Raw genomic sequence first — 25,159 nt, forward strand, 5'->3', positions numbered from 1 at the left:
GCCATCCATCCGAGCTACCCTCCATGACATCATCAGCCAGCCAAACGGAAGCAGGACTGCACAGGCAAGGGCTCTATCAGCTATCATTGACGAAAAGTTTGCCCTGCACCTGACTCTTTGCTGATCTATTCATACTGACATGTCATAAATTCATGTCTGATCAATTACAGTCACCAGATCTTGATCTAGCATCGGCAGGAGACCTGGCCCAGTCCGTAATCAGTACCATCTCCGAAAAACGCACTGAGGATGCATGGAAGGATATTAGGGAGCGAGCAAAGCAGCTGTGTGTGAAGGCTGGCATCATAGAGCCACCACCAGCTCCGGCTGTGCCACCCACTGTGCCACCACCACCACGCGAGAGAAGACAGACCCAGCCACCTCGACACCTTAGAGGGAGCCCTCCAATAGAGGGCTCACATTCACATTGACAACATGGATGACATGAAACAGCACTCGTTCTATCCCGTTATAGACCGACTCTTAAGTGAGATGAATAGGCGCTTTTCATCAGAAGCGAATGAGGTGCTAATGGGAGTGACAGCCCTCAGCCCTAATCACAAATCGTTTCTTACCATGGAATCTTTACTGCCAATGGCCGAGTGTTATGGCATCACTGAGGATAACTTAAAAGTAGAGCTACACCAAGTCAAGCGGCTGCCATTAACAGCACCATGGAGTTTCTGTCACTCATGGGCCCATACAAGGATGCCTTCGAAGACGTGTATAAACTGTTGTGTATCGCAGTGACACTTCCCGTGACTTCAGCCAGTAGCGAACGGAGTTTCTCCTGCCTCCGGATTTTGAAGAACTACCTGAGGAACACCAGTGGCGATACCCGCAACCAGGGCCGGATCTACCATATGGACACTTTGGGCACGTGCCCAGGGGCCCTTAAGCACCAGGGGCCCTCAAAAAAAAAGAAAAAAAACAACATTTTTTTTCTTTTGTTTTTTTAGCTCCACAGAAAATTTCCCTGCTAATCCGAATTAAATAAATGGTGTCTAAAAAGATTAGTGTTTTATTGTTGGTGAGAAGGGCAGCTGAAAAGTTGCCCTTGGCTGTCACTCTGGGGGGGGGTAGGCGACCAGAAATAGGCCAATATAACGGCATAAAACTGCCCCAAAACGGCTCCGAAACAGCAAAAATGTTGCACGAGCGCGAAGGGGGGCCCTTCGAGCTTCAGTGCCCAGGGGCCCTCAGAGGTGTTAATCCGGCCCTGCCCGCAACAGCAACTTGGCATTCTTGAAAATTAACACCAGGAGGACAAGAGCGCTGAAGTCAGACCAGATTCTCGATGCCTTTGCCGGCAATCACAACAACAGACGCATCGTTCTTCTGTGAAGTTGGTGAGTGACTGTTTTATTTTATACTGTTGTATATTGCTGCTGTGCTGTGCGTGTATTTAGCAGCCAATAGAATGTGTGAGCGTTCTGACCGCTCTCTTTCTCTCCCCCCCAACCCCCCCCCCCTCCTTTTCTCTCTCTCTCTCTCTCTCTCTTTCTCTCTCTCTCTCTCTCTCTCCCCCCCCCCCCCCCCCCCCCCTCCCCACTCTCTCACTCTCTCTCAGGGCCAAGTGCTGAGCACTGCTGACATGGAGTAATGGAGAGAGGCTGGAAGAGTAGCCTATTTTCCCCCTCTTTTTTAGATCTTTTCCCCCCCTTTTTGTAACATGATCGACTCAGTGGACTGTCTGGAGTGGACTTGGGGGCGGGCTATGGGTTGTGTTCTGACTTCTGACTCGTAGTCATGTTTTTCCTTTTTTTTGCCGATGGGCTCAGACTGCTTTTGCTCGCTCTCAGATTGTATTTGAAGTTATTGGCTATAGTGATATATAGTCCCAGGCAGCAGCATAAAATAAACACTTGTTTAAAGATACGGTTGGTCGTGGTCCCTCTAACTACATAATGTATTATGTGCATGATTTTGTGTCGGTTACATGGTTTACTGATTGTTGGATAGGCATGGGCTAATACTGCCACCATCAGGCGGAGTCAGGGAAGGTTAATGGACTGCAGCCTTAGAGCAATAGGTGTATTGATGGTCTGGACTTAATTTATTGCTTTTGAAAACAGTAGCCTGCACATTAATAACTGCATTATTGCAAGTTGCTTGTTTGCTGGTGTGAAATTACTCCCCAACGGCTGTTTTTTGGGAGGAAACCTGCAAAAACCCACCCAGAGGTGTGTTTTTGGGGTCTAAACCCCCCCAAAAAACGTCTGCGCGTGCGGGACATAGCACCTCCATTATTAGTCAAGCTCCCTTATAGCTCCCCCAGTAAAAATGGTCTGGAGCCGCCACTGTGGGCACTGTAGGTTCAGGGGGCCTAAAGCCCTATTCATAGTCCATATTTAGGTGAAGAGGTGACCACCTCTTCACCAGAATGGTGGTTTTGATGGCGCTGCTCAGTCCATCACCGTGCTCATATCTCCTACCCTCCAAATGTGTCCATTGTGTCCCTCTGCTTTCTCTCTACTGCCTATCTGCCTCTTTTATTTCATTCTGGTCCTTTTCTGTTTCTTTCCTATTCTATTTATGTCGCTGTCTCTATTATTTCATCCCTTTGTTCTGTCGTTCTCCCGCTGCTCAATTTCGGGAGTTTGTTTGTTTTTACGTCGGGAGCTCAGCTCGCAGCAAGGCCGCACTGGGCAGTGCTGTCGACTCCTGTGTCCTGGCCGTGACGAATGTCTGTGTGTGTGGAGACAGAGGAACGGGGATGCGGGGGAATGGGAGGCAGTGTAGGAAAACTAGCTTGCGTTGTGTGCTGGCTATAATGCGAACCTACAAACCCCACCTCCCCGTTCCTCTGTCGTCGTCCCTCCACACACACACACTCGTCATCGCCAGGAGGACAGCACTGCCCGGCTTTTGCTCCGTGGTTGTTTTGCGAGCTGAGCTCTCATTTCAACTATTGACTATACTAGCACACACCATAACAACTTCTAGACCAATCACATTGTAAGCGCCCTCAAATTGTGAAAGAATCAGAAGTGGACATGGTCTCAACGGGTGTTGTTTATTTTTCTTCAGGCATGAATGAAGGTCATTTGAACACCGTGAAAACTATAAGAAGGAGAATAAATACTGTTACAACCATATACAATCTCATAGTTTCAATTAAACAATAAAATCTGTGCATTTAAATTCCTCACTTTCAATAGTACAATCAACAATAAAATGGTTAATTTATGTCAATTATAATGCAGTGATACAATACATCAATTCATTTTAAGACCAATAAAATACCATAGGAAAAGGTACCGCAGCTTTTAGAAAACCATGAATGAAACCAAACAAGAAAACAAACAAGCAAGCAATCCTCTACCTCGCTCCGCTTATTAAGGGTGCTAGGGCTGGGTAGAAAGGCCACCTTGAACTTCATACAACCGCATACATCAACGAGTCACAGCATAATAGGCTCTTTGTGCACAACAGACGATCACAACAGGCACTGTGGATAACATAAACAACTTCAATCAACTGTTCGCTAAAGTGGCATCTTACAGGTGATATTGCTGAATTGAGTACAGGTGCATGTTTCATATAAGCAGAGCAAACAAACATTTCATACCTCGCCACGTTGTAACAGGCACACTATGGTGTACAAACACAAGCTGGTGGGGTTCGTCTCTTCCCTCTCTGTCACCAACACTGTCAGTGTGTGAATGGTGTCTGACTCTGAGAGGCAAGCAGGCCTCAGCTAAGTGCATTGGTGCAGTAACAGGAAGTTTCAAAGTAAAAGTAAACGAAATAATAAAATAAAGGTAAACCAGAATGAGCAACGTAAACAACAAATTAACTTCAAACTAAAGAAAATATTGAAGTTAAAAAACAAGTGTCACAGGCAGTTACACACATTGTCTCTAGACCAATCACATTGTCTCGGTGACCACCATTTCGGTGGTGAGTAAAAACAGAGAGAAGGGCTGGGGAGAGCGGTGGTTTTTTCTTCACCGCCGTTCAAAACAACGTCATGTTGTAGCTTTCGGTGAGAGCGGTGGTCACCTCATCACCGAAAACTGGACTATGAATAGACCTTCATAGTAGACCTATGAATAGGCCAAATACATTCTCAATGGCGAAAACACAAACTTTGGCACCACGTATCAAAAAAAATAAAAATCATTGTTTTGATTTTTTTTAATAAACAAAATAATAAAAAAAAAATATATATATATATATATATTTTTTTTTTTCAAAGACGTCCACAGACGTCTTGGGCTATGCACGTGCGGTAATACCATGGACGTCCACAGACGTCTTGGGCACAAAATGTGTTGTAGACATGCCTGCTGATATTAACCCTTATCACCACAAGGTGGCAGGAAAGCCTTAGCATGCCCTGCTTTAGAAATGATGTTATAGGGGGCACGGTGGTACAGTTGGTAGTGCTGTCGCCTCACAGCTAGAAGGTCCTGGGTTTGATTCCCGCTCGGGACGCTGTGGGTGCTGGCGGCGTGTTTCCTCCTCCGCGTCATCAGTGCCCATACCCGAGGCGGGGTTGGCGAAAGGGCCTTTCTGTGTGGAGTTTGCATGTTCTCCCCGTGTCCCCTAGGGTAGGTACCCTCACAGAAAACATGCAGTAATCCTGGTCTCTAAACTGCCTCCCCCTGGCCAGCCAGGGCGCCTGATGGAGGGGAAAGGAACTGGTTGGAATAACGTGTTCCTTCCACGCACTACGTCCAACCAGGGAAACTCCCCCCTGTCAGGTGTAAAGGAGCAACTTGGACACTCAGGCATGAAGGAAGCATGAGTTCAAATCCGTTGCTCTCCCCATGTCCCCCATATATGGGGACTAGGTTGGCGGAGGGTGTGTAGAGCCCAGGATCACATTAGATAATTGACACAGGGGTGAAAAATGGGTTACAAAATTGTGGGATAAAAAAATATTAGAAAAAAAGAAATGTTATAATAAGAAGTATGTAGTAATGTAGTCTTAGTCCATTACTCATGTTCAAATGAAAGGCCTCTGGTTCACTGATATTCTTGGCTTTGTGTTTTGCAATGGCCTTCATCAAATCCCACTATATACCTGTATTTTCTACCGTGCTCAAGTCAGAAGACTGACAACCACTGTCAGAATAATGGAAGATAGACAATCTACAAGCCCACAGCGCCTCTGATATGTTACTGGAGTAGAAGTTAAGGTATTCAACATCAGAAATACTAAGTAAAATACATGAAAAGGTTTATAAGTATAGGCTTACAGCGCTGTACAGTACTGTGGTTTACAAAGCAGAGCATCATGCTGCATGAGCTCTTTAGTTTGTATTTATTAGATAGATTGACTGATCAGCTGATTAATGTTTCACTACTTTATTATTTTTATACATAACAATAACAGGAGGTGCACACACATCCACACATTCTACAAGTGCTCAATAACTGAGTACCACAGACGAATAACAGTCTAAGTCCACACTATTGATCCATAATATATAAATGATAGATAAGGGTTCAGGACAACAAGGCCTTTTCGTGGAGGGGTCAGTCTGAAATTTGGACTTAGACTGTTTTTCGTCTGTGGTACTCAATACTGACACATACTAAAAACCAGTAAGACGCCCTGAGGGCGAGAAGTGACGAGGTCGCGTGCACGCATCCGCCTGGGTGACGGAAGACGGCAGACTGCTGGGTGAGCGCTGGCGCTTTGGCAAGGGTCAGATCAACATATTGGAATTCATTATGTATTTGATTAAAAGAAAGGAAAAATCTGGTGGTCACAGAGATGACAAGGATGGAGGAAGACAGGTTCTTCGCCAAGTCTATTGGCCAATGCCAGCAAGGCCAGTGGACAAAGTGGGAGGGCTTCATACCAAGGTCAGTGAAATGGAGTGACCTGTGTTAGACGCCTCAGGCAAGACTACGTTTTCTTATCAGAGCCACGTATGACACCCTTCCTAGTCCAACAACCCTGGCACGATGGTACGGCTCTGAGGACAACTGTGGTCTCTGTGAAACAGGCAAGGGAAATCTCCGCCACATCCTGTGTGGCTTTCAGATGGCCTTGGCCCAGGGTCGTTACAGGTGGCGTCATGACCAGGTACTAAGGAAGCTGGTGGAACACACAGAGCATGAGAGTCCTGGCCAACGAGAAGTCAACATCCCAACAGAGGCAGCTGGTTCAGTTTGTAACAGCGGGACAAGCCAAGAAAAACCACTAAAGCGGACAAAACAGCGGTCCTGACTCCAGGCAAAGACTGGTCAATGAGAGCAGACCTTGACAAACAGTTACGCTTCCCCTTTGACATCACCATCACCACACCGAGACCCGACATCGTCCTGTGGTCATCAACCGAGAAGCGAGTCCTGTTAGTTGAGTTGACGGTCCCTTGGGAGCAGAACATCCAGGAAGCGTACGAGAGGGAAAAGGCTCGGTATGCAGAGTTAGTGGCAGAATGCCAAGAGAAAGGCTGGAGAGCAACAACGTATGCAGTGGGAGTTGGCTGCCGCGGCTATGCTGGCATCTCAACAAACCGCTTCTTGAGGGACATCGGCTTCATGGCAGCAAAGGCTGCAGCCTTTGCTGAGTCTGGGGGTCACTACCTGGTGAGCAAGGGGCAAGGCCAGGATGGCTCTCAGCTACAGCTGGCGCTTAGGCACCAGCATCTGCATACCAACATCTGCCTGTCATGTAATTTTACTGGTCATATATGGAGCGTGTCTTGAGTGTACAGGGTTTGATGAGGTCAGATCAACATATGGAATGTCAGAACAGGAAGGATGTGTGGGGGGATCAACATATGCAATGTCAGAACAGGTCAGCTCCATATATGGATATCTAAGGGTTTGAGGTCTGATGTAGAGTTGCTGGCTGGCTCCATATATGCAGATCTAGCTGGTGATGATCCAGACTTCTCCATGTATGGTTATCCATGGTTAGATGAGGTCAGTGCATGATGAGGTGGCGTGACGTACGTGTCACAAGGCGTGATGTCACGAGGCATGACCATATATGTTTAGTTTAGTTTATTTGAACATCTTCACAGAATCAAGTACACATTTTACATCAGCAAAGAAAAAACAAACAGCCCCGTGAAGGTGATCAAAAGTCTCGGGCTGAAGCTAAAAGCTTATAAGTGCCCTGCATCCTTCTCACAGCACAACATTTGAGATTGAGCATAGTTATCAGTTTAACAGTACATTAATCAGAGACAAAAAAAACAACAACCCTACACCCAACCCACGCCTGTGTCACCGTAGACTAGAGATCCACCAGGATCCATAGTGATTATGACTGCTTTAATTAGACATTATTATTATTATTATAACAATAACCATATGGTAATTATATAACAATAATCCACATGTCGGCCACTTTAACTTAGATTTCCTGATTTCATCAGTGGTGGAAAAAGGACGTATACTCAAGAATTCAAATTTACAAATTACAAAGTACTTTTTCATTTTAATATCAATGCATTGCTGGATTCATATGTAATTGTCAAAATTATATAGGCCTATAATGTGAAAATAGCTGATCTACAAGCTCAAAGCGTGTCACACCACAACTCGCTGTGAGGTTGTAGATCGTCTATTTTCCACTATTCCACAGTGGTCATCACAGTCTACTGACTTGAACCCCATAGAAAATCCATAGTGGGATTTGAAGACAGTTGCAAAACGCAAACCTTACATATTAGATCTATCATTATCATTTAGTCACAGCAACACACCTCCACCACCAGGGGGCGAAAGACATTAAGGCAACAGTATGTGGATTGTTTATTGCTCATGCGTGAAACACTTTGACCTGGAAGCAGGGTTGTGCGTAGCAGCGTTTAGCACTGCAGCATGGTGGTTGTTAGCCTTTAGCTCTGTGGTTGTTTTTCATCGTGGTGTGAAATAAAGGGAGTGCTACTAAAAACAACGTCTCATAATGGACGTCAAAACGTGTCAAATGGAGTCTGTACGGGTGAAGATAAATGAACACATGACGTCGGTGGGAGAGGACATATTGTGTGTTTTGGACAAACAGCAGCAGAGTGGTGGTGCTGATGTTTGTTGTGTGAAGCTTGATGTCAGAGTGTTTGTGTTGGAGCGCCTCAGTTTGGCTGCTCAGGTCATGGTCAACCTCTTCCAGAGAGAGATGGAGACACTAGAAACTCTGCTGGAGAAACAAAACAAAGTGCTGGACATTGATGTTGATATGGACATCGATCTACACACTGCAGGTATGTGTGTCACACACACACACACACACACACACACCACCAAACTACATACTGCAGGTTAGTAAACTCTGAACAACACCAGCTTACGCCAGGGCTCCACCGGACGCGTTGCGTCGCGTCAGCGTCGCGTCAAAAAACGCACCGGTTCAATTTTAATGCACGCGTCGCGTCTCCGTCAACGCGGGCAGTGGAGCCACCCTTCATTGATTAAAAAGGGAACATTCCCTGACGGTGACGGAGACGCGACGCTGACGCGCCTGGTGGAGCCCGGCCGTTAGCTACAGGTAGCATTAAGCTAGCTGAACTGAAGTGCATTTCCCAGTAGCTTATCGTCCTCACCAATTACGTGTGTGTGTGTGTGTGTGTGTGTGTGTGTGTGTGTGTGTGTGTGTGTGTGTGTGTGTGTGTGTGTGTGTGTGTGTGTGTGTGTGTGTGTGTGTGTGTGTGTGTGTGTGTGTGTGTGTGTGTGTGTGTGTGTGTGTGTGTGTGTGTGTGTGTGTGTGTGTGCCTGATGGGCCTAATATTGCATATCATTTTCTTATTAAACCCCTCTGGCATCTCACCTTTTTTTTCTTTTTTTTAAATAAATGTGGTCATAAGTGGTGTGGCCGACTTGGTACTGTAGCTTAGGAGATATTGCTAATGTTATTTTAAAGGCTTAAAACGGCTTAAAAATGCATCTATCAGGAAAAGAGACATTGAGAGAGCCTTACAACAGAAAGCCAACTATTAGGGGACTAACTATATTAGGGCATTTGAACATTGATGCCTGTCAGTCACATTGTCACAATGTGGGACAGGGTCTCATTTCGTAAATGATCTGGTCTCCGTTCTGTGTTCACCGTTTCCATGTGAATCCTGAGATCTACATGATTCTCACTGTTCTATTATAGCAGCTGGGTTTACTTTTTTATCATTGCTGCCGGGCAGAGAAACCTTGTATCTCCATAATTCAGAAGGAGCGAGTGCATTCTCCGGCACCGGTGATCAGACGCACCTGCCCGGGAAGGTGGGGGGATTAGTGGAGTTCCGCGGCAGTGTTGGTTCGTTTCGCGGCCGACGCCGCAACTGCCGACAACAGTCGCGGCTCCCGATATGCGTTGCCAGTTAAAAATCACCTGTGTCTTCCCTGTGAGGTTAGGGTTAGGGTTTGGGTTGTCAGCGTCGCTGGTTAAAACTCACCCGTGGCTCCCGAAACAGCCGTGTCTTCCCTGTGAGGTTTGGGTCTGGGGTGTGTCAGACTGCTGCTGCTGGTGCCAGAAAATGCACTCGCTCTCTCTCACATAATTTAACCTTTAACCTGTTTTTTTGTAAATTAATGTCCTAATCATCATTCTACAGTGTCCCCCAAAAGTAACCAAAATAGCCGATCTACAAGCTTTTCATTTTTATTTTTCATTTAATTTTAATTTTCTGAAAAGTAACAGTTTTGGACATAAGAGGTTTCCACCTCACAGCAACAATATTATACCTACTTGTTTTATCTATTTCAGGATCATTAATATGTTAATAAACTGATTGGCTGTTTCAAATTTGCAATGAAAAAATACTGCCTGCTAGATCTTCTTTCATTTTGTTCTTTCATTTTAAAAAACAAACCAAAAAACATTCTGATTCATAATTTAAATTAATTTAGTCATGTTCAGTTTTATACAGGAGCTGTTTATAAAGTTTAATATCAAAAATACATTATAGCGGCAGCCTTTTTATGAAAGTTAATTAATATCACATCAAATTCCTTATTGAATGATGTATTGTATTCCTTCATTCCAGACCAGTCTGTGGAGTCCTGTCTACAGGTGAAGATCAGTTCTCCAGCCACGACAGTTTATATTAAACAGGAACCTGAAGACCACCTTAAACAGGAACCTGAATACCACCTTAAACAGGAACCTGAAGACAAACAGGAACCTGAAGACCATCTGGCTCTCAGTAAGTTTAAATGACTCTGTCTTTATTTGTTTTATTGGTGAAAGTGGGTAGCGCTGAGAGTGCAAAGATGAACCGATATGACCCGGTTATCGATTTTAGCATTAACAATGTGACTACATTGATGGTATTATAAATGGGACGACGGTTCGGCAGTAAAAGTATGAATGGGTTCACTGAAGCTTTACAGTTCATTCGACTTCAGTATTAACTAACCTGCTGAAGAAGACTCACTGACCTAACATTCGGCTCGTCTCACATCTGCTATGAGAACACTACAATGTAAACAAAAGGCCATACAGCACAGAGCACAGTCAGCGCACCATCATCAAAGTTCAATTTAGGAAATTGTAGCCAAAGAGTAATCTGTTGATACTTTTTCCATCCACTACTCCACACTGAGGTACAAGATTCAAACCTTTTATAGAGTCTTTGTATTTTTTCCTAGACTTTCTGCACATTCCTGTGTGTAAAGAGGAGGTCTCACCTGAAGAGGAGAGGAGCTCCAGTCTGGTCCAGGAGGAACCACAACCTCCACAGATTAAAGATGAACAAGAGGAGCTACTTCAAAGACCAGAAGAGGCTGGTGGGTCAATGACTGTTTTCAAATACACAATAAATAATACTGCTTAAAGAAATACTTTTACATTTTGAGTAGGGCTGTCAAATGATTAAACATTTTAACCAGATTAATCTCAGTTTAAAAATATATTAATCATGATTAATCAGCATTCAAACTATGTCCAAGATTATGCCATGTTTTACAAGCTCACGATACCACACATTATGCAATGAAAAAATACTGCTTTAGTTTCTAGATATGCTTTCATTTTGTTCTTTCATTTTTAAGTGGTGCAGTCACTCCAATGCACAGCAATGTGTGTCCCTGACTTCCTGGCTGGGTCTGTCTGTTCGTCCAAGCACGGAAATAGAGTTATAGCGTTTGTTGACTACCAAGTGTCACAGTTGCAGCGGGCTAACACACACACACACACACACACACACACACACACACCAGGGAGGGCGGCTTGTACAGTACAGTACTACAGCACGAGTACAGTACAGCGCCACTTGGTTCAGACGGGTCTGATTTAATTTTTTTTGTATTATAGGTAAATCATTCTGGTTCATAATATAAATCAATTTAGTCGGGTTCAGTTTTCTACAGGAGTGTTATGCTGTTTATAACACATGAACAACCTTATTATTAAAGTTGTTACTAATGTCACCTTCATTCCAGACCAGTGTGTGGAGTCCAGTCTGCAGGTGAAGATCAGTTCTGCAGCCACGAATTGGCAGTAAAAGTATTAATGGGTTCACATAAGGCTTTGCAGTTCATTCTACTTCAGTACCAGTAATACGCCTGAGGGCGAGAAGCGACCTCAGGTCGCGTGCACGCATCCGCCTGGGTGACAGCAGACTGCTGGGCAAGCCGCTGCACTGGCACTTTGGCATGGGGGGTAAGATCTTCATTTTCAGGGCCTGTTAAGAACTCTAGTCTCCACCGGCTGCCAGGCACGGCTGCACTAATAACTTTGGGGCAGGCCCGTCTAGTTTAAATGGACAGGTATCAGTCAAAAGGGAGACATCGAAGAGGAAGGATGGATGGGGAAGGATCAACATATGGCATGTCAGAACAGGTCAGCTCCATATATGGAGAGGTTTGGGGTTGAGGTTTGAGGTCAGAGTTGCTGACCAATATTGATGACATCAGGCATCTCCATATATGGGCTTAATATTGATGGCACCAGGGATCTCCATCCCTGATGATGTCACGTGATGTCACACGTTCTCTCACCCCGGCCACCATATATGGTGCCGACACACCAACTGACGGGAAATGTGCGATTCCATAGTTAACAACTAACCTGCTGGAGAAGACCTAACATTCAACTCGTCTCACATCTTCTATGAGAACGCCATAATGCAAACAAACGGCCACACTATTTACAGCATTGGTTCCCAATGTTTTTATACTGAAGTACCACCTCAGAAAATCTTTGGCACTCAAAGTATTTTAACTGATGTTAAAATACAGGAGCGTAGACCTGCCCTTTTTGTTCCATTCCTAAGCCAATAATGCTGCTGCTCTGACAAAACTATGTTTAATCACTAGTCAGCACAACTGATGATATTTCGTAATGTGATTAGTCCGTTCTCAAATCTTCTATTAACGGCTAGGTGTGCTGTAGTAATGTAAATAATTCATTCCACTTTTGTCTTTTTTTCTCCTTTTTTGGGCCACCAGTGGTACTAGTACCAGTGTTTGGGAACCTCTGATTTACAGCACAGAGCACAGTCAGCACACCATCAAAGTTCAATTTTGGAAAATGTGGCCAAAAAGTAATCTGTTGATACTTTTTCCAGACACTACTCTGCATTGAGTTACAAGATTCAAACCTTGATAGTCTCTTTGTATTTTTTCATAGACTTTCTGCATGTTCCTGTGTGTAAAGAGGAGGTTCCACCTGAAGAGGAGAGGAGCTCCAGTCGGGTGCAGGAGGAACCACATCCTCCACAGATTAAAGATGAACAAGAGGAGCTACTTCAAAGACCAGAAGAGGCTGGTGGGTCAATGACTGTTGACATTTTTCAAATGGGTATTAAAAAATACTGCTTTAAGACATACTTACTAGCTCTACTCATTTTGAGTAGGGCTGTCAAACGAATAAACATTTTAATCAGATGCATCTCAGTTTAAAAATGTATTAATCACGATTAATCAGCATTCAAACTATGTCCAAGATTATGCCATGTTTTACAAGCTCACGATGCCACATGTTTTGAGAATATTGTAGATTGGCTATTTGTGTTACTTTTTGACTTTTCTTTCCCTTTTACAAATTCAATATACAATGTATGTTCACCTGATGTTCAAATCAGGATGGGGACAATTATTTTAGCACTCGAACAACTAGTGACTGCTCCTTTATACTGAACAAGACACTAGACTTGGTAAAGTTTGATTTGAATATATTATGTAGTATAATGATAGGTCTTTCTACTGGTGATTTCCACAGAGCACCACAGGGAGAAGTCTACATTGTCTAGAGAGATGGCCTCCAAAAGACATTCAACGTTGTCAGAGGAGCAGCCAGAGATGGACCAGAGACATGGACTGTTTGATGCAAGGATGCAACCTGTAGTAAAATTGTACAAGATAGGTATGTAGTGTTTTATTTACTGTGGTTTAAACCTGTAGTAAAGTTGAATACAATTTAGGCATTTAGCAGATGCTCTTAATCCAGAGTGATTTACAGTAAGCAAGAACAAAACATGGTAATGCATCAAATATTCACCTTTAGCAAAGCCCTCTCCTACTTAGACACTCCCACTTGGACACTTTCCAGCCAGGCTCATTCATTCCAATGTAAATATCATGGATTTTACACATTAAATACTGGTTCATTTTTGGAACCAGACCTTCAAAATCTCTTCCAAATCCGTCAACAAGGCCTGCCATATGCACTGAAAAATATGTGTGCGACATTTATTTTTTAAAACAATGTTTTATCATATAGGGAAACTATTGGTGGAGAGCTTTGTTTAACCCATGTTATGTGGTTGGACCATAACAGTTTGGGGAGGGGCTTAGCTATAGGTCAATTGTCATCATGAATCATACGTAAGCTAAGAATCTAACAGTGGAATATCTATACAATGAAACTATGTGTATACACTATAGAGTGCAATGTCAACATTTTTTTTCTCCCTTTTAGATATTTTTGGGTCTTTTCTGCCTTTATTGATAGATTTACAGTAGGTACTGTAGACAGGAAACAGGGAGAGGGATGGGGAAAGACAGACGGTAAAGTTTGTCGGGATCGGGACTCGAACCCGCGCTACACTGTCATGCTGGATTACCAGCCAAGGTGCCTGGACCGCTAAGCCTGCCCAGGCCCATTCCATAGTTTTGGAGCCAGAAGGGAGAAGAGTTTGGGATGTGTGGAGCGCTGTCCCGGCATTTTTAGTGAACTTCCAGCTTCCCTGCGTTGACTGATCTGAGCACGCGGGATGGTTTGTAGGGTCCGATAACAAGAATACAAGAACGCAAACCCCCCAAAAACATGCTCACTCCGGGTGTGGTAGGCTACTTAGGTGTGTAATCATGAGTCATAATTTGCAAGCAGTGGTTTTTGAAATGCAACAAAATTCCAGCCACCAGACCACAAACATATCAATAACGCAAAGGCTATACTAGTGCAGCACCATATCAACATCATTCAAAACGAGGCGTTTAAGTGTAAATGACAAATATGCTACATTTGATAATATGCCGTCTCGTTCTTACAACTGTGTTGCATTACCTCAAACGACAGTCATGACCGAACTGAAGAAGTTCTGACGACAGATAGTCCACAGTGTGTCTCATCACAACGCACTGTGAGCTTGCTTGTAGGTCAGATACTTTCAGCGAGCAAACGCCGCCATAAGGCAAAATATAATGCCTGAAGTGTAAAGCCAAATGTATCCTTTGCACCGAAAATAGCCGCTCTACAAGCTAATCTGGATGTCTTTTTGAATACATTGCAGGGCCTTTGCTCCTAGACCATAAGGGTCGTAACACATTGTATTTTTTTTTAGACTTTCTGCACGTCCCTGTGTGTAAAGAGGAGGTTCCACCTGAAGAGGAGAGGAGCTCCAGTCTGGTCCAGGAGGAACCACAAGCTCCAGAGATTAAAGATGAACATGAGGAGCTATTTCACACAACAGAAGAGGCTGGTGGACAAAGGTTAACATTACTAGAAGTGAAAAGCGAAGATGATGATGAAAACAGAGACACAGAGCCTGTAGCCGGCACCTCAACTGTACACATGAAAGCACAAGCTGATGTAGAGGACTGTGGAACATCACAACCAACTAGTGACAACCAGCTCCTCTCTTCACACTGTTCTGAATCTGACAGTGATGAGTGGGAGGAGACTAGGGGAGATCAGTCAGCTTTAAACAAACTGAAATCACAAAACACACAGCACAAGCTGTCCCAGGACCTGAAATCATCGAAACAAACTGACTCCATGAGGAGTCACACAGGGAAGAAAAGTTTTAATTGTACAGTGTGTGGCAAAATGTTTAATCGAAAGGGGAATTTAAAATCACACATGATGACTCATACAGGCGAAAAGCCTTTCTCTTGTACAGTTTGTGGTACAGGCTTTACTCAGGCGGGTACTCTAAAAACACACATGATGACTCATACAGGCGAAAAGCCTCTCTCCTGTACAGTATGTGGTACAGGCTTTACTCATGCAGGTAATCTAAAAACACACATGATGACTCATACAGGCGAAAAGCCCTTCTCCTGTACTGTATGTGGTACAGGCTTTTCTCAGGCGGGTCATCTAAAAATACACATGATGACTCATACAGGCGAAAGGCCATTTCCTTGTACAGTATGTGGTACAGGCTTTACTCAGGTGGGTAATCTAACAAGACACATGAGTACTCATACAGGCGAAAAGCCATTTTCTTGTACAGTATGTGGTACAGGCTTTACTCAGGCGGGTAATCTAAAAAGACACATGAGTACTCATACAAGCGAAAAGCCATTAGTTTAAGACATTTTTTTCAGACTTTTTAGCCAGTCTTGCATTTATTTTTATTTTGGAGCGCCGCTTTTTCCATTTAGTTTGTTTATGATTTTAAGTTATTTTCAAAGCTGAGCACCCACTGCCTTAAACAAAGAGCAGTCTCCAGAGGAAGCACACTTGTTCTTTCTTTATCTGAATGATATGTATAATCTGACAATATCAACATGACTGAATATAATACACATTAATAGTTCCTTGTGATGGAGCTTAATTTTATCTTGTGTATGGATCTTATTTTCTATTCAACATGATGGAACTTAATTTTATCTTGCATTATTCCCTCCAGCTCATATGTTCTGGTAGTACAATATGAGCCTCAGTCTGTGTCCACATTTGTCAGTATTTAACAAGTCATATGCATTACAATTTATGCAATAATTATGTTCATTGATATGCAGTAAAGTGCTCACAAGCTGCTGGGTTTGTGTAGATCAGGGTGTTGCTACATCTTACATAATGTACCATCGGACCATGAAGCCACATATGCATCACATTTAAACGATTCTATTTAATCGTCATTTAATATCAATGCTCCTTTTCAGGTGTGTGCTGTGAACAAAAGGAATTATTTCACATTACCAAACCAGACATTTGAGGTAAAACAAATATGGCGGGTTATATAGGTTTATATAAATTCCATGCAGCCGAAGCTCTTAACTAACCTTTCGTGCTGTCCAGGCTGCTACACACAGCCTACGTTCTTCCCATCATGAGGAAAGTTGTTGTTTTTTGTCCAATCCGCCAGAGGTTTTTGCTGCTCCTCTCGCTGTGTTGGGCTGTGTGCCCCGGAAGTAGTTGGCGCAAATTCACAGATATTGCCTGTCTGCCTGCGGTAACATCACATGAGGGCGATGAAAGTGTTAACAACATCCGTGGCCCTTTTCATTCTTACATGGTAATGAGAATGTAGGCCACTGACATGGACCAAGTTATTGTGGAACACCTTTTATTTCCCCATTAGAAAAAGAAGGCTCTATTTTTGTCCATGCTAAACCCCTTAACCCTAAACTTATTTGCCTTTTTTTTTTTTAACTATTTTGAAAAACCTTTTCTTTAACTATTCAAAAAGTTATACAAAATGGTAAAAACATAAATAAATAAATAAAGGCAAAGAAGTTTAGGGAAAAGGGGTATAACTATAGCATGGATGAAAATTGAGCCCCCAATGTACAACATTTCTGGTGTGAAATGGCACAAAGTATTCCCACAAAAAGACCACCCCAAAAACCGACAGATGTGCCCTTTTGTGGGATTTGAGCACCTGCCCCCTCAGTGCTCTCTGCACGGCCCTGGCACGCACACATATACACGCACGCACACGTGCGCGCGCACACGCATGCACGCGCGCACACACACACACACACACACACACACACACACACACACACACACACACACACACACACACACACACACACACACACACACACACACACACACACACACACACACACACACACACACACACACACACACACACACACACAAGCGCACACACACACACACACACACACAATGTTTGCTCTGCGGATATAGGCAATCTACAAGGTCAGAACACATTGCATCGCAACATGTTGTGAGCTTGGAGATCAGCTATTTTCACGATTTGACACATGAAGTAACTAGGGCTGACGAGATTAAAAGATGACACAGTTGTAGCAGCTAGATGTCATTAAGGTTGTTCGTTCCAGAGAGTAGGACCATAGGGACTAAATCCACCTTCAGCACATGTACATGTTACTCTAGGTACAGTTAGGAGACCCGTGTCTGATGATCTGAGAGTTCTGATTGGTTTATAGCTAGTGAGCAGGTCAGAGATGTACAGCTGGGATTGGGTAGCATTTTTAACAATTGATAACAATGATTTGTCAACCTATTTATCAAGATATGGACTCAAATGTTCACCATTTGTTTTCAATGACACACTCATACTGTGTTATACTCATACCAATAACCTGTTTTTTAAATCTTATATTCTAAAGTTCCCAGACTTGGTGAAATTTAAAACTGCACAAATCATGTTTAACCCATTCTGGGCGGGAACCCCTTTTGGTGTGATGTGAATTTACTGTAATAGTTCTCTGTTTGAATGGTAAAGATTGCGCAAATAAACGGAGACAGAAACTTTGTCAAATTATCTAGGTGGGATACATTTGTTCCCAGCGAGATATACCATTACCGAAATACATGGAAAAGTCACATGCAATTTGGAGATATAGCCCAACAAGTCGGGGTATTCACTGTGTTGTTGTATCCAAAAGTGTATCAGTGATTGTCTTCTGAACGCAGACTTCAGTGTTTCATCGCAAGACAATTCTATTAAACTCTCCTGCTCATCAGCAGTGAAGTCCTTGGGCATTTCAGAAGTTTCAATGCTGAACGGGTTTCTCATCCAGTTATTATCTTCAGCTGTCACTGGAAAATATTCACGGAACTGTTGCCTGAGTGAGACAATGTGCGCAACGATGCTGTCCCTCACTCCGTTATCGAGGGTCAGGATGAAACATCTCCTGCCTTGGCTTTGATTTCAAACAGCTCCATCTTTTTCACAATAGCATTAATTTTATCTTGCACATCAAATATATTGACGGAGAGCCCCTGTAGCCCCAAATTCAGGTTGTTAAAACGAGAGAATATATCCGACACGTATGCCAGTTGACTGAGCCACACATGGTCGTCGAAGACACCAGATATGGGGAAGCTTTTGTCCTGTAAGAATGTTTGTACCTCTCTGTGCAACTCGAAAAGCCTTGTAAGTACCTTCCCTCTCGCCACCGTACTTCTGTATGGAGCAACAGTTGAACATGCTCGCTGCCCATTTCGTCACAGAGCACATGAAATAGGCAAGAATGCATAGGTTGGGCTTTAATGAAATTGACAGTTTTCACAGCCGTGTCCAACACAGCCTTAAGTTCCCCTGGCATCTTCTTCACCGCCAAGGCCTGACGATGTATGCTGCAGTGGGTCCATTGCATCCCCGGTGCCACCTCACGTATCCGCGCTGCAACTCCCTTGTGGCGACCTGCCATAGCCCGTGCGCCGTCTGTACACACTCCACAACACATTTTCCAGTCAAGCCCATTCTCTTGGAAAAAAGCGTTAAGCAGATTGAATATGTCCTCAGCTGTAGTTCTGGTTTCTAGTGGTTTACAGAACAGAAAGTCCTCCTGAGCTGCTCCATCATATTCATATCTAACGTACACCATCAAATTGGCCAAATCTGCGACATCAGTTGACTCGTCCAGCTGGATGGAATAGTAGCGGCTACTTGTTATGTGGTCTACCAGTGTATTTTTAACATCATCTGCCATGGCCTCTACTCTCCTCGACAATGTGTCGTTGGAAAGTGGAATCATATTCAACCTTTTGGCCATCTTCTCCCCACACATTATGCGTGTCATCTCTTTCGCTATTGGCAGGCACAATTCTTCTCCAATTGTGTGTGGTTTACCTGCTTTAGCAATGCAGAGGCTTGCACGAAATGAGCATTCTTGTGCTTTAGCTACAGGTGTAGCAGCTGAGTGTAAACTGGACTTGGCCTCCTTCAGTGACACTAGCTTTCTTTGAAAGAATTCAAGTGGTTTGTTTGCGTGGTCTGCGTGTTTGGTTTGAAGATGCCGTTTGAGATGCGCGGGCTTCATACACTCATTGCTAAGAGTGTTACTACATAATACACACTATGGGGTCTGCCTCTGTCCCACTCCAAGTGAATCCAAATGTAATGTAGCGCGGGTCATATTTCGCAGATGTGACTTATATGCCTTGGAATGTGTTCTGAGGGCAGCATTCAATTTCATTGGCCCTCGCGTGCGTCCAATCAGCAAGGGTGGGAGGTGGGGCTAATAGTGAAAGGGGGCGGGGCTAAGAGTGGGGGGCGGGTTCAATTGTATTTTGAATTTTCTCAGGTCTCAGGGCAGCTTAAATGCTATACAAACACCAATGTTAAATTGCTGCCCTGAGGGCAGCTTTTGAATGCTGGTCTCAGGGCATCATTTGCATCATCAGGGCATCATTTGAGACCAGCATTCAAAAGCTGCCCTCAGGGCAGCAATTTAAAATGGTTATATGAATGCCACAGACGAAAAAGTCCACACTATTTATCCATAATGTAAAAATGATAGATAAGGGGTCAGGACAACGAGGCCTTTTCGTGGAGGGGTCAAAATGAAATTTGGACTTAGACTGTTTTTTGTCTGTGGTACTATAGCATTTAAGCTGCCCTGAGACCAGCATTCAAAAGCTGCCCTCAGGGCAGCAATTTAACATTGGTGTTTGTATAGCATTTGGCTGCCCTGAGACCAGCATTCAAATTATGCCCTCAGGGCCGCTTTCTAACATGGTTGTATGTATAGCATGGACAGTTGCAGAAACATCATTGCCTTCCTTGACCGTGCATTCATTAACTTGATCATAAAACTGGACACAGACATGCACACAACCCCTCCTGTCATGTTCTGTGACATGTTCTGTATTTAGTTAGTTTTACTTTACTGTTTTCCTGTGATTTTGTAATATTGTGTCTTAGTTCCAGTTTGAGTTGCGTTACCCTTGTGTGCTTTTATTTTGTATTGTTCCTAGTGTTTCCTGTATGCCTTGTTACTGTTTGCCTGCCTTGTCTAACCTGTACTGTGATAGTGTGTCCTCTGAGTTCCCCAGCCTATCACAGTGTTGATTGTCAGTTGTGTTCACCTGTGTCCTTTTATCCCTGTGCCTTACTCCCCTGTTCTTTGAGTTCCTTCATTCAACTCTGTTGGCTGCCCAGAGAAGAGTACTGCCGCTACACTACAGGTTAGTAACAAAATCCTTATAGTAACAAAATCCTTATCAGTTATGCATGATAGAATGAAGAAAATGCCAGTACTCAATATGTCCTTTTTCACATTATCTTATTTACCTCTGACGAACAGACAATTCATACGCGTTTCGGCCTAGTTGGCCTTGACTATTCTGTCTGCGTTTAGGTCCTAAATCCTGCCTCGCTCTGTGACACCTTCCCTCTGCAGTGATCTAAAAGTGACTGGAGGCTGTCTTATTTTTCTCCAAAAGCCCTAAAATATGATGGTTATTGAACACATTAACCCTTAGAAGAGCAATGACGCCAATTGGCGTCAAGTAATGACATTCTGGAGGAGAGCAATGACGCCAATTGGCGTCTTTCTCGTTTCTTATTAATCTAAACATATTAATATGCTCTGGAGCGCTGTTTAAATTCCTGAGCTTATATTCCAACTACATTACCCAGAATTCCCGTGTCACGTGACACACGTGTATGCTTTCCTATTGGAAACTGACGCCCAGCCCCCAGTGAACAGGGGGGTTGGTTGACTCCTCCGAGGTGGGCACTGGAGGAAGAGTTTTTCAGCCAGGTTTGCAGTCGCCGCAAAAAAAACAATCTGAAAAATGATCCATCCGTGTCCAGTGGCATTCTCCAGTCCCACTGTCCCAGACCGTTGGCCGGGCTGCAACATCCACCCTCGCGGATTACACGTGTGCAATGTTTTTTCTTCTCCCCACCGGAGTTACCACCAAGGCTGATGCCTTCGCTAAAAGGTAATTTTATTGTATTCGAAAATGCCCTAATATGACATGTCTAGTAAGACGATCCCTATATTTGGCCCGAGCCGACCTAGTGCTGATATCAGATAGATGTGGTAGAACCATATATGGATAGATCTAACTGGTTTAGTCATCGTGACAGGCATAGTCGGAGAATATATAACAAGGGTCGGTACTATAGGTGATCGACGTAGCTAACAAACATCTGATCAAATTAATGTATTGTACTGTGTCTTTGTGGGCCGAATCGTGGCATACAAATAGATGTTTGTATAATTAGTATCACGATAAAATAATATGGCGACGTTATAATGACACCACCAATGAGTGATCGCGGCTAATGTAGCTGCCCAGCGTATATCCAGCACCATCTCGTCACCACATTCCACTGGCTGTTGGCTAGTAGTAGTTGCTAACAAACACTGCACAAATGGTACTGGCTATTGGCCGGGCCACAAGCCCGGGCAATAGCCAGTACCAATGTTGCTGGATGATTGCGACGCAATGGTGCTGGATATACCCTGGGCAGCTAGCTACATTACCAGCGATCACTCATTGGTGTTTCATTCTAACGTTGCCATATTATTTTATCGTGATACTACTTATACAAGCATCTATTTGTATTTTTCATGCCACGACTCGGCCCACAAAGACACTGCACAATAAAATCATTTGATCGCCAGCAGCCGGGTAAAACGCCATGTAATAGTAGTGTGCACTGACTACAGCTAAAATGTTTATTTCCTTTTATATATTTAGAACTGGCATCAGATGAGGAGGAGGAGGATGAAGAGTCAAGACTGCGATGGCGTTCTCCGACACTGAACCGGATTCATTCATTCATTCATTTCAGGGGGGGGCAGTTTTTGGGTGTTTTTTTTATTTAGCCTACTCACACATAACCTGACTCCGCCAGATGGGGCAGCAGAGAGTACACTGGGTTCCCCCCTCCTGCTCCCATCTGGGAACTCTCAGGCAGACTTCATGCCCGGCCACAAAACGGCCTGGCCAATCAGCAGCAGCTAGAAGCTAGAAGCTGCTGCTAGAAGTTGCTAGAAGCTGCTGCTGATTGGCCAGGCCGTTTTGTGGCCGGGCATCAAGTCTGCCTGAGAGTTCCCAGATGGGAGCAGGAGGGGGGAACACAGTGTACTCTCTGCGGCCCCATCTGGCGGAGTCAGGTTAACTCACACACACACACCGTCAAGGACTGGGTTTGGGGACATTTGGGAGGAGTAGCTCTGATCCATAGCTCTAAATGCGCATTTAGAGCTATGGATCAGAGCTAGGGGAGGAGTAACTGTTTTGTATGTAGGCCTATTTATTTTCTGTAATATTTATCATTTTATTATGTTAGTAGTCGTACAAAATAAAATACGCTTTTACAATGAGTTAGACCTGTCATGACTATTTTGTTCACTATTGTGAGGTTTATTGTATATGACTAAGCAAGTTTCAACTGTGATTTACTCTGTAACGGTAGATGGTAATAACTCAATTTCTTTTTTATAATACAGTATAAATTCAAGTCTATATTTTGATACATATCATGGGCACCAAGTCATATCAAAACAATGTCCTTGGATGTGTTTTTTATCAAAACTGTGTTTCTTCATAACAGGTTTTTGAGATACATGCATGAATAGACAAGGTACTGGTAAGACTATGTAAACATGGTATATATCAAAATGTGCGTTGGAATGTCTAATTTTACCCCAAAAAATAATTGAGTTTATATGATGTTCCAATTCAGATGTATGGGGACTTTTAGCTGGATAGGTCAGATTGATCATGACTGACCATGCTATTTATAGATGGCAAAATATCTACAGTGGTACATGTGAGAAACTTTTTATTTCATTTTAATTGAACTAGACAACTCACCCTTTAAAATGAGATATTGCATGGCTATGTACACCCAGCAGAAAAAAAGTTATTTAGAAAATAAAACTTCAACCGGGCATAACTTTTTTTGTTGTCCTAGAAACACTACCCAGTGTAAATGCAGGCTCTTTTAACCCTTAGACAGATTACTACTGGAAAACACGTGGAGTTTTGCATTAGTCTTTTCTGCCCTGTACGTGATTTTCCGTAGTTCTCTTTTTTTATTAATACCAATATATTAATTCGGTCCGCACCTCTGTATATAGTATTGAGCATAAATATCAACTACATTTCCCAGAATTCCCGTGTCACGTGACACACGTGTATGCTTTCCTATTGGAAACTGACGCCCAGCCCCCAGTGAACAGGGGGGTTGGTTGACTCCTCCGAGGTGGGCACTGGAGGAAGAGTTTTTCAGCCAGGTTTGCAGTCGCCGCAAAAAAAACAATCTGAAAAATGATCCATCCGTGTCCAGTGGCATTCTCCAGTCCCAGACCGTTGGCCGGGCTGCAACATCCACCCTCGCGGATTACACGTGTGCAATGTTTTTTCTTCTCCCCACCGGAGTTACCACCAAGGCTGATGCCTTCGCTAAAAGGTAATTTTATTGTATTCGAAAATGCCCTAATATGACATGTCTAGTAAGACGATCCCTATATTTGGCCCGAGCCGACCTAGTGCTGATATCAGATAGATGTGGTAGAACCATATATGGATAGATCTAACTGGTTTAGTCATCGTGACATGCATAGTCGGAGAATATATAACAAGGGTCGGTACTATAGGTGATCGACGTAGCTAACAAAAACATCTGATCAAATGAATGTATTGTACTGTGTCTTTGTGGGCCGAATCGTGGCATCGTGGCATACAAATAGATGTTTGTATAATTAGTATCACGATAAAATAATATGGCGACGTTAGAATGACACCACCAATGAGTGATCGCGTGTAATGTAGCTGCCCAGCGTATATCCAGCACCATCACGTCACCACATTCCACTGGCTGTTGGCTAGTAGTAGTTGCTAACAAACACTGCACAAATGGTACTGGCTATTGGCCGGGCCACAAGCCCGGGCAATAGCCAGTACCAATGTTGCTGGATGATTGCGACGCAATGGTGCTGGATATACCCTGGGCAGCTAGCTACATTACCACCGATCACTCATTGGTGTTTCATTCTAACGTTGCCATATTATTTTATCGTGATACTACTTATACAAGCATCTATTTGTATTTGTCATGCCACGACTCGGCCCACAAAGACACTGCACAATAAAATCGTTGATCGCCAGCAGCCGGGTAAAACGCCATGTAATAGTAGCGTGCACTGACTACAGCTAAAATGTTTATTTCTTTTTATATATTTAGAACTGGCATCAGATGAGGAGGAGGAGGAGGAGGATGAAGAGTCAAGACTGCGATGGCGTTCTCCGACACTGAACCGGATTCATTCATTCATTCATTTCAGGGGGGGCAGTTTTTGGGTGGTTTTTTTATTTAGCCTACTCACACATAACCTGACTCCGCCAGATGGGGCAGCAGAGAGTACACTGGGTTCCCCCCTCCTGCTCCCATCTGGGAACTCTCAGGCAGACTTGATGCCCGGCCACAAAACGGCCTGGCCAATCAGCAGCAGCTAGAAGCGAAGTTGCTCACAAAACGGCCTGGCCAATCAGCAGCAGCTAGTAGAAGCTAGAAGCTGCTGCTAGAAGTTGCTAGAAGCTGCTGCTGATTGGCCAGGCCGTTTTGTGGCCGGGCATCAAGTCTGCCTGAGAGTTCCCAGATGGGAGCAGGAGGGGGGAACACAGTGTACACTCTGCTGCCCCATATGGCGGAGTCAGGTTAACTCACACACACACACCGTCAAGGACTGGGTTTGGGGACATTTGGGAGGAGTAGCTCTGATCCATAGCTCTAAATGCGCATTTAGAGCTATGGATCAGAGCTAGGGGAGGAGTAACTGTTTTGTATGTAGGCCTATTTATTTTCTGTAATATTTATCATTTTATTATGTTAGTAGTCGT

At 43.7% G+C, this 25,159-nt stretch overlaps 1 protein-coding gene across 5 annotated transcripts in view; it reads left to right on the plus strand.

Moving 5' to 3' along the window:
- Positions 1–7,787: 7,787 nt before the first annotated feature.
- LOC306917958 (uncharacterized protein) overlaps positions 7,788–25,159 on the plus strand; it is a 338,291-nt gene continuing 320,919 nt past the window's right edge. For 3 of the 5 annotated variants that reach the window (XM_079530863.1, XM_079530865.1, XM_079530864.1), the window contains exons 1-4: positions 7,788–8,174; positions 9,948–10,106; positions 10,552–10,689; positions 12,533–12,670. In XM_079530863.1, the coding sequence (XP_079386989.1) occupies positions 7,880–8,174; positions 9,948–10,106; positions 10,552–10,689; positions 12,533–12,670 (730 nt within the window). In that variant the 5' untranslated portion in view covers positions 7,788–7,879. Of the gene's footprint in view, positions 8,175–9,947; positions 10,107–10,551; positions 10,690–12,532; positions 12,704–13,123; positions 13,268–14,687; positions 15,905–25,159 lie in introns of those variants that run through there. The other 2 variants (XM_079530861.1, XM_079530862.1) reach the window with 2 other exon arrangements.

The sequence above is a fragment of the Electrona antarctica genome, assembly GCF_951216825.1.
Source record: "Electrona antarctica genome assembly, contig: scaffold_40, whole genome shotgun sequence".
In the NCBI taxonomy this organism is placed as follows: Eukaryota; Metazoa; Chordata; class Actinopteri; order Myctophiformes; family Myctophidae; genus Electrona; species Electrona antarctica.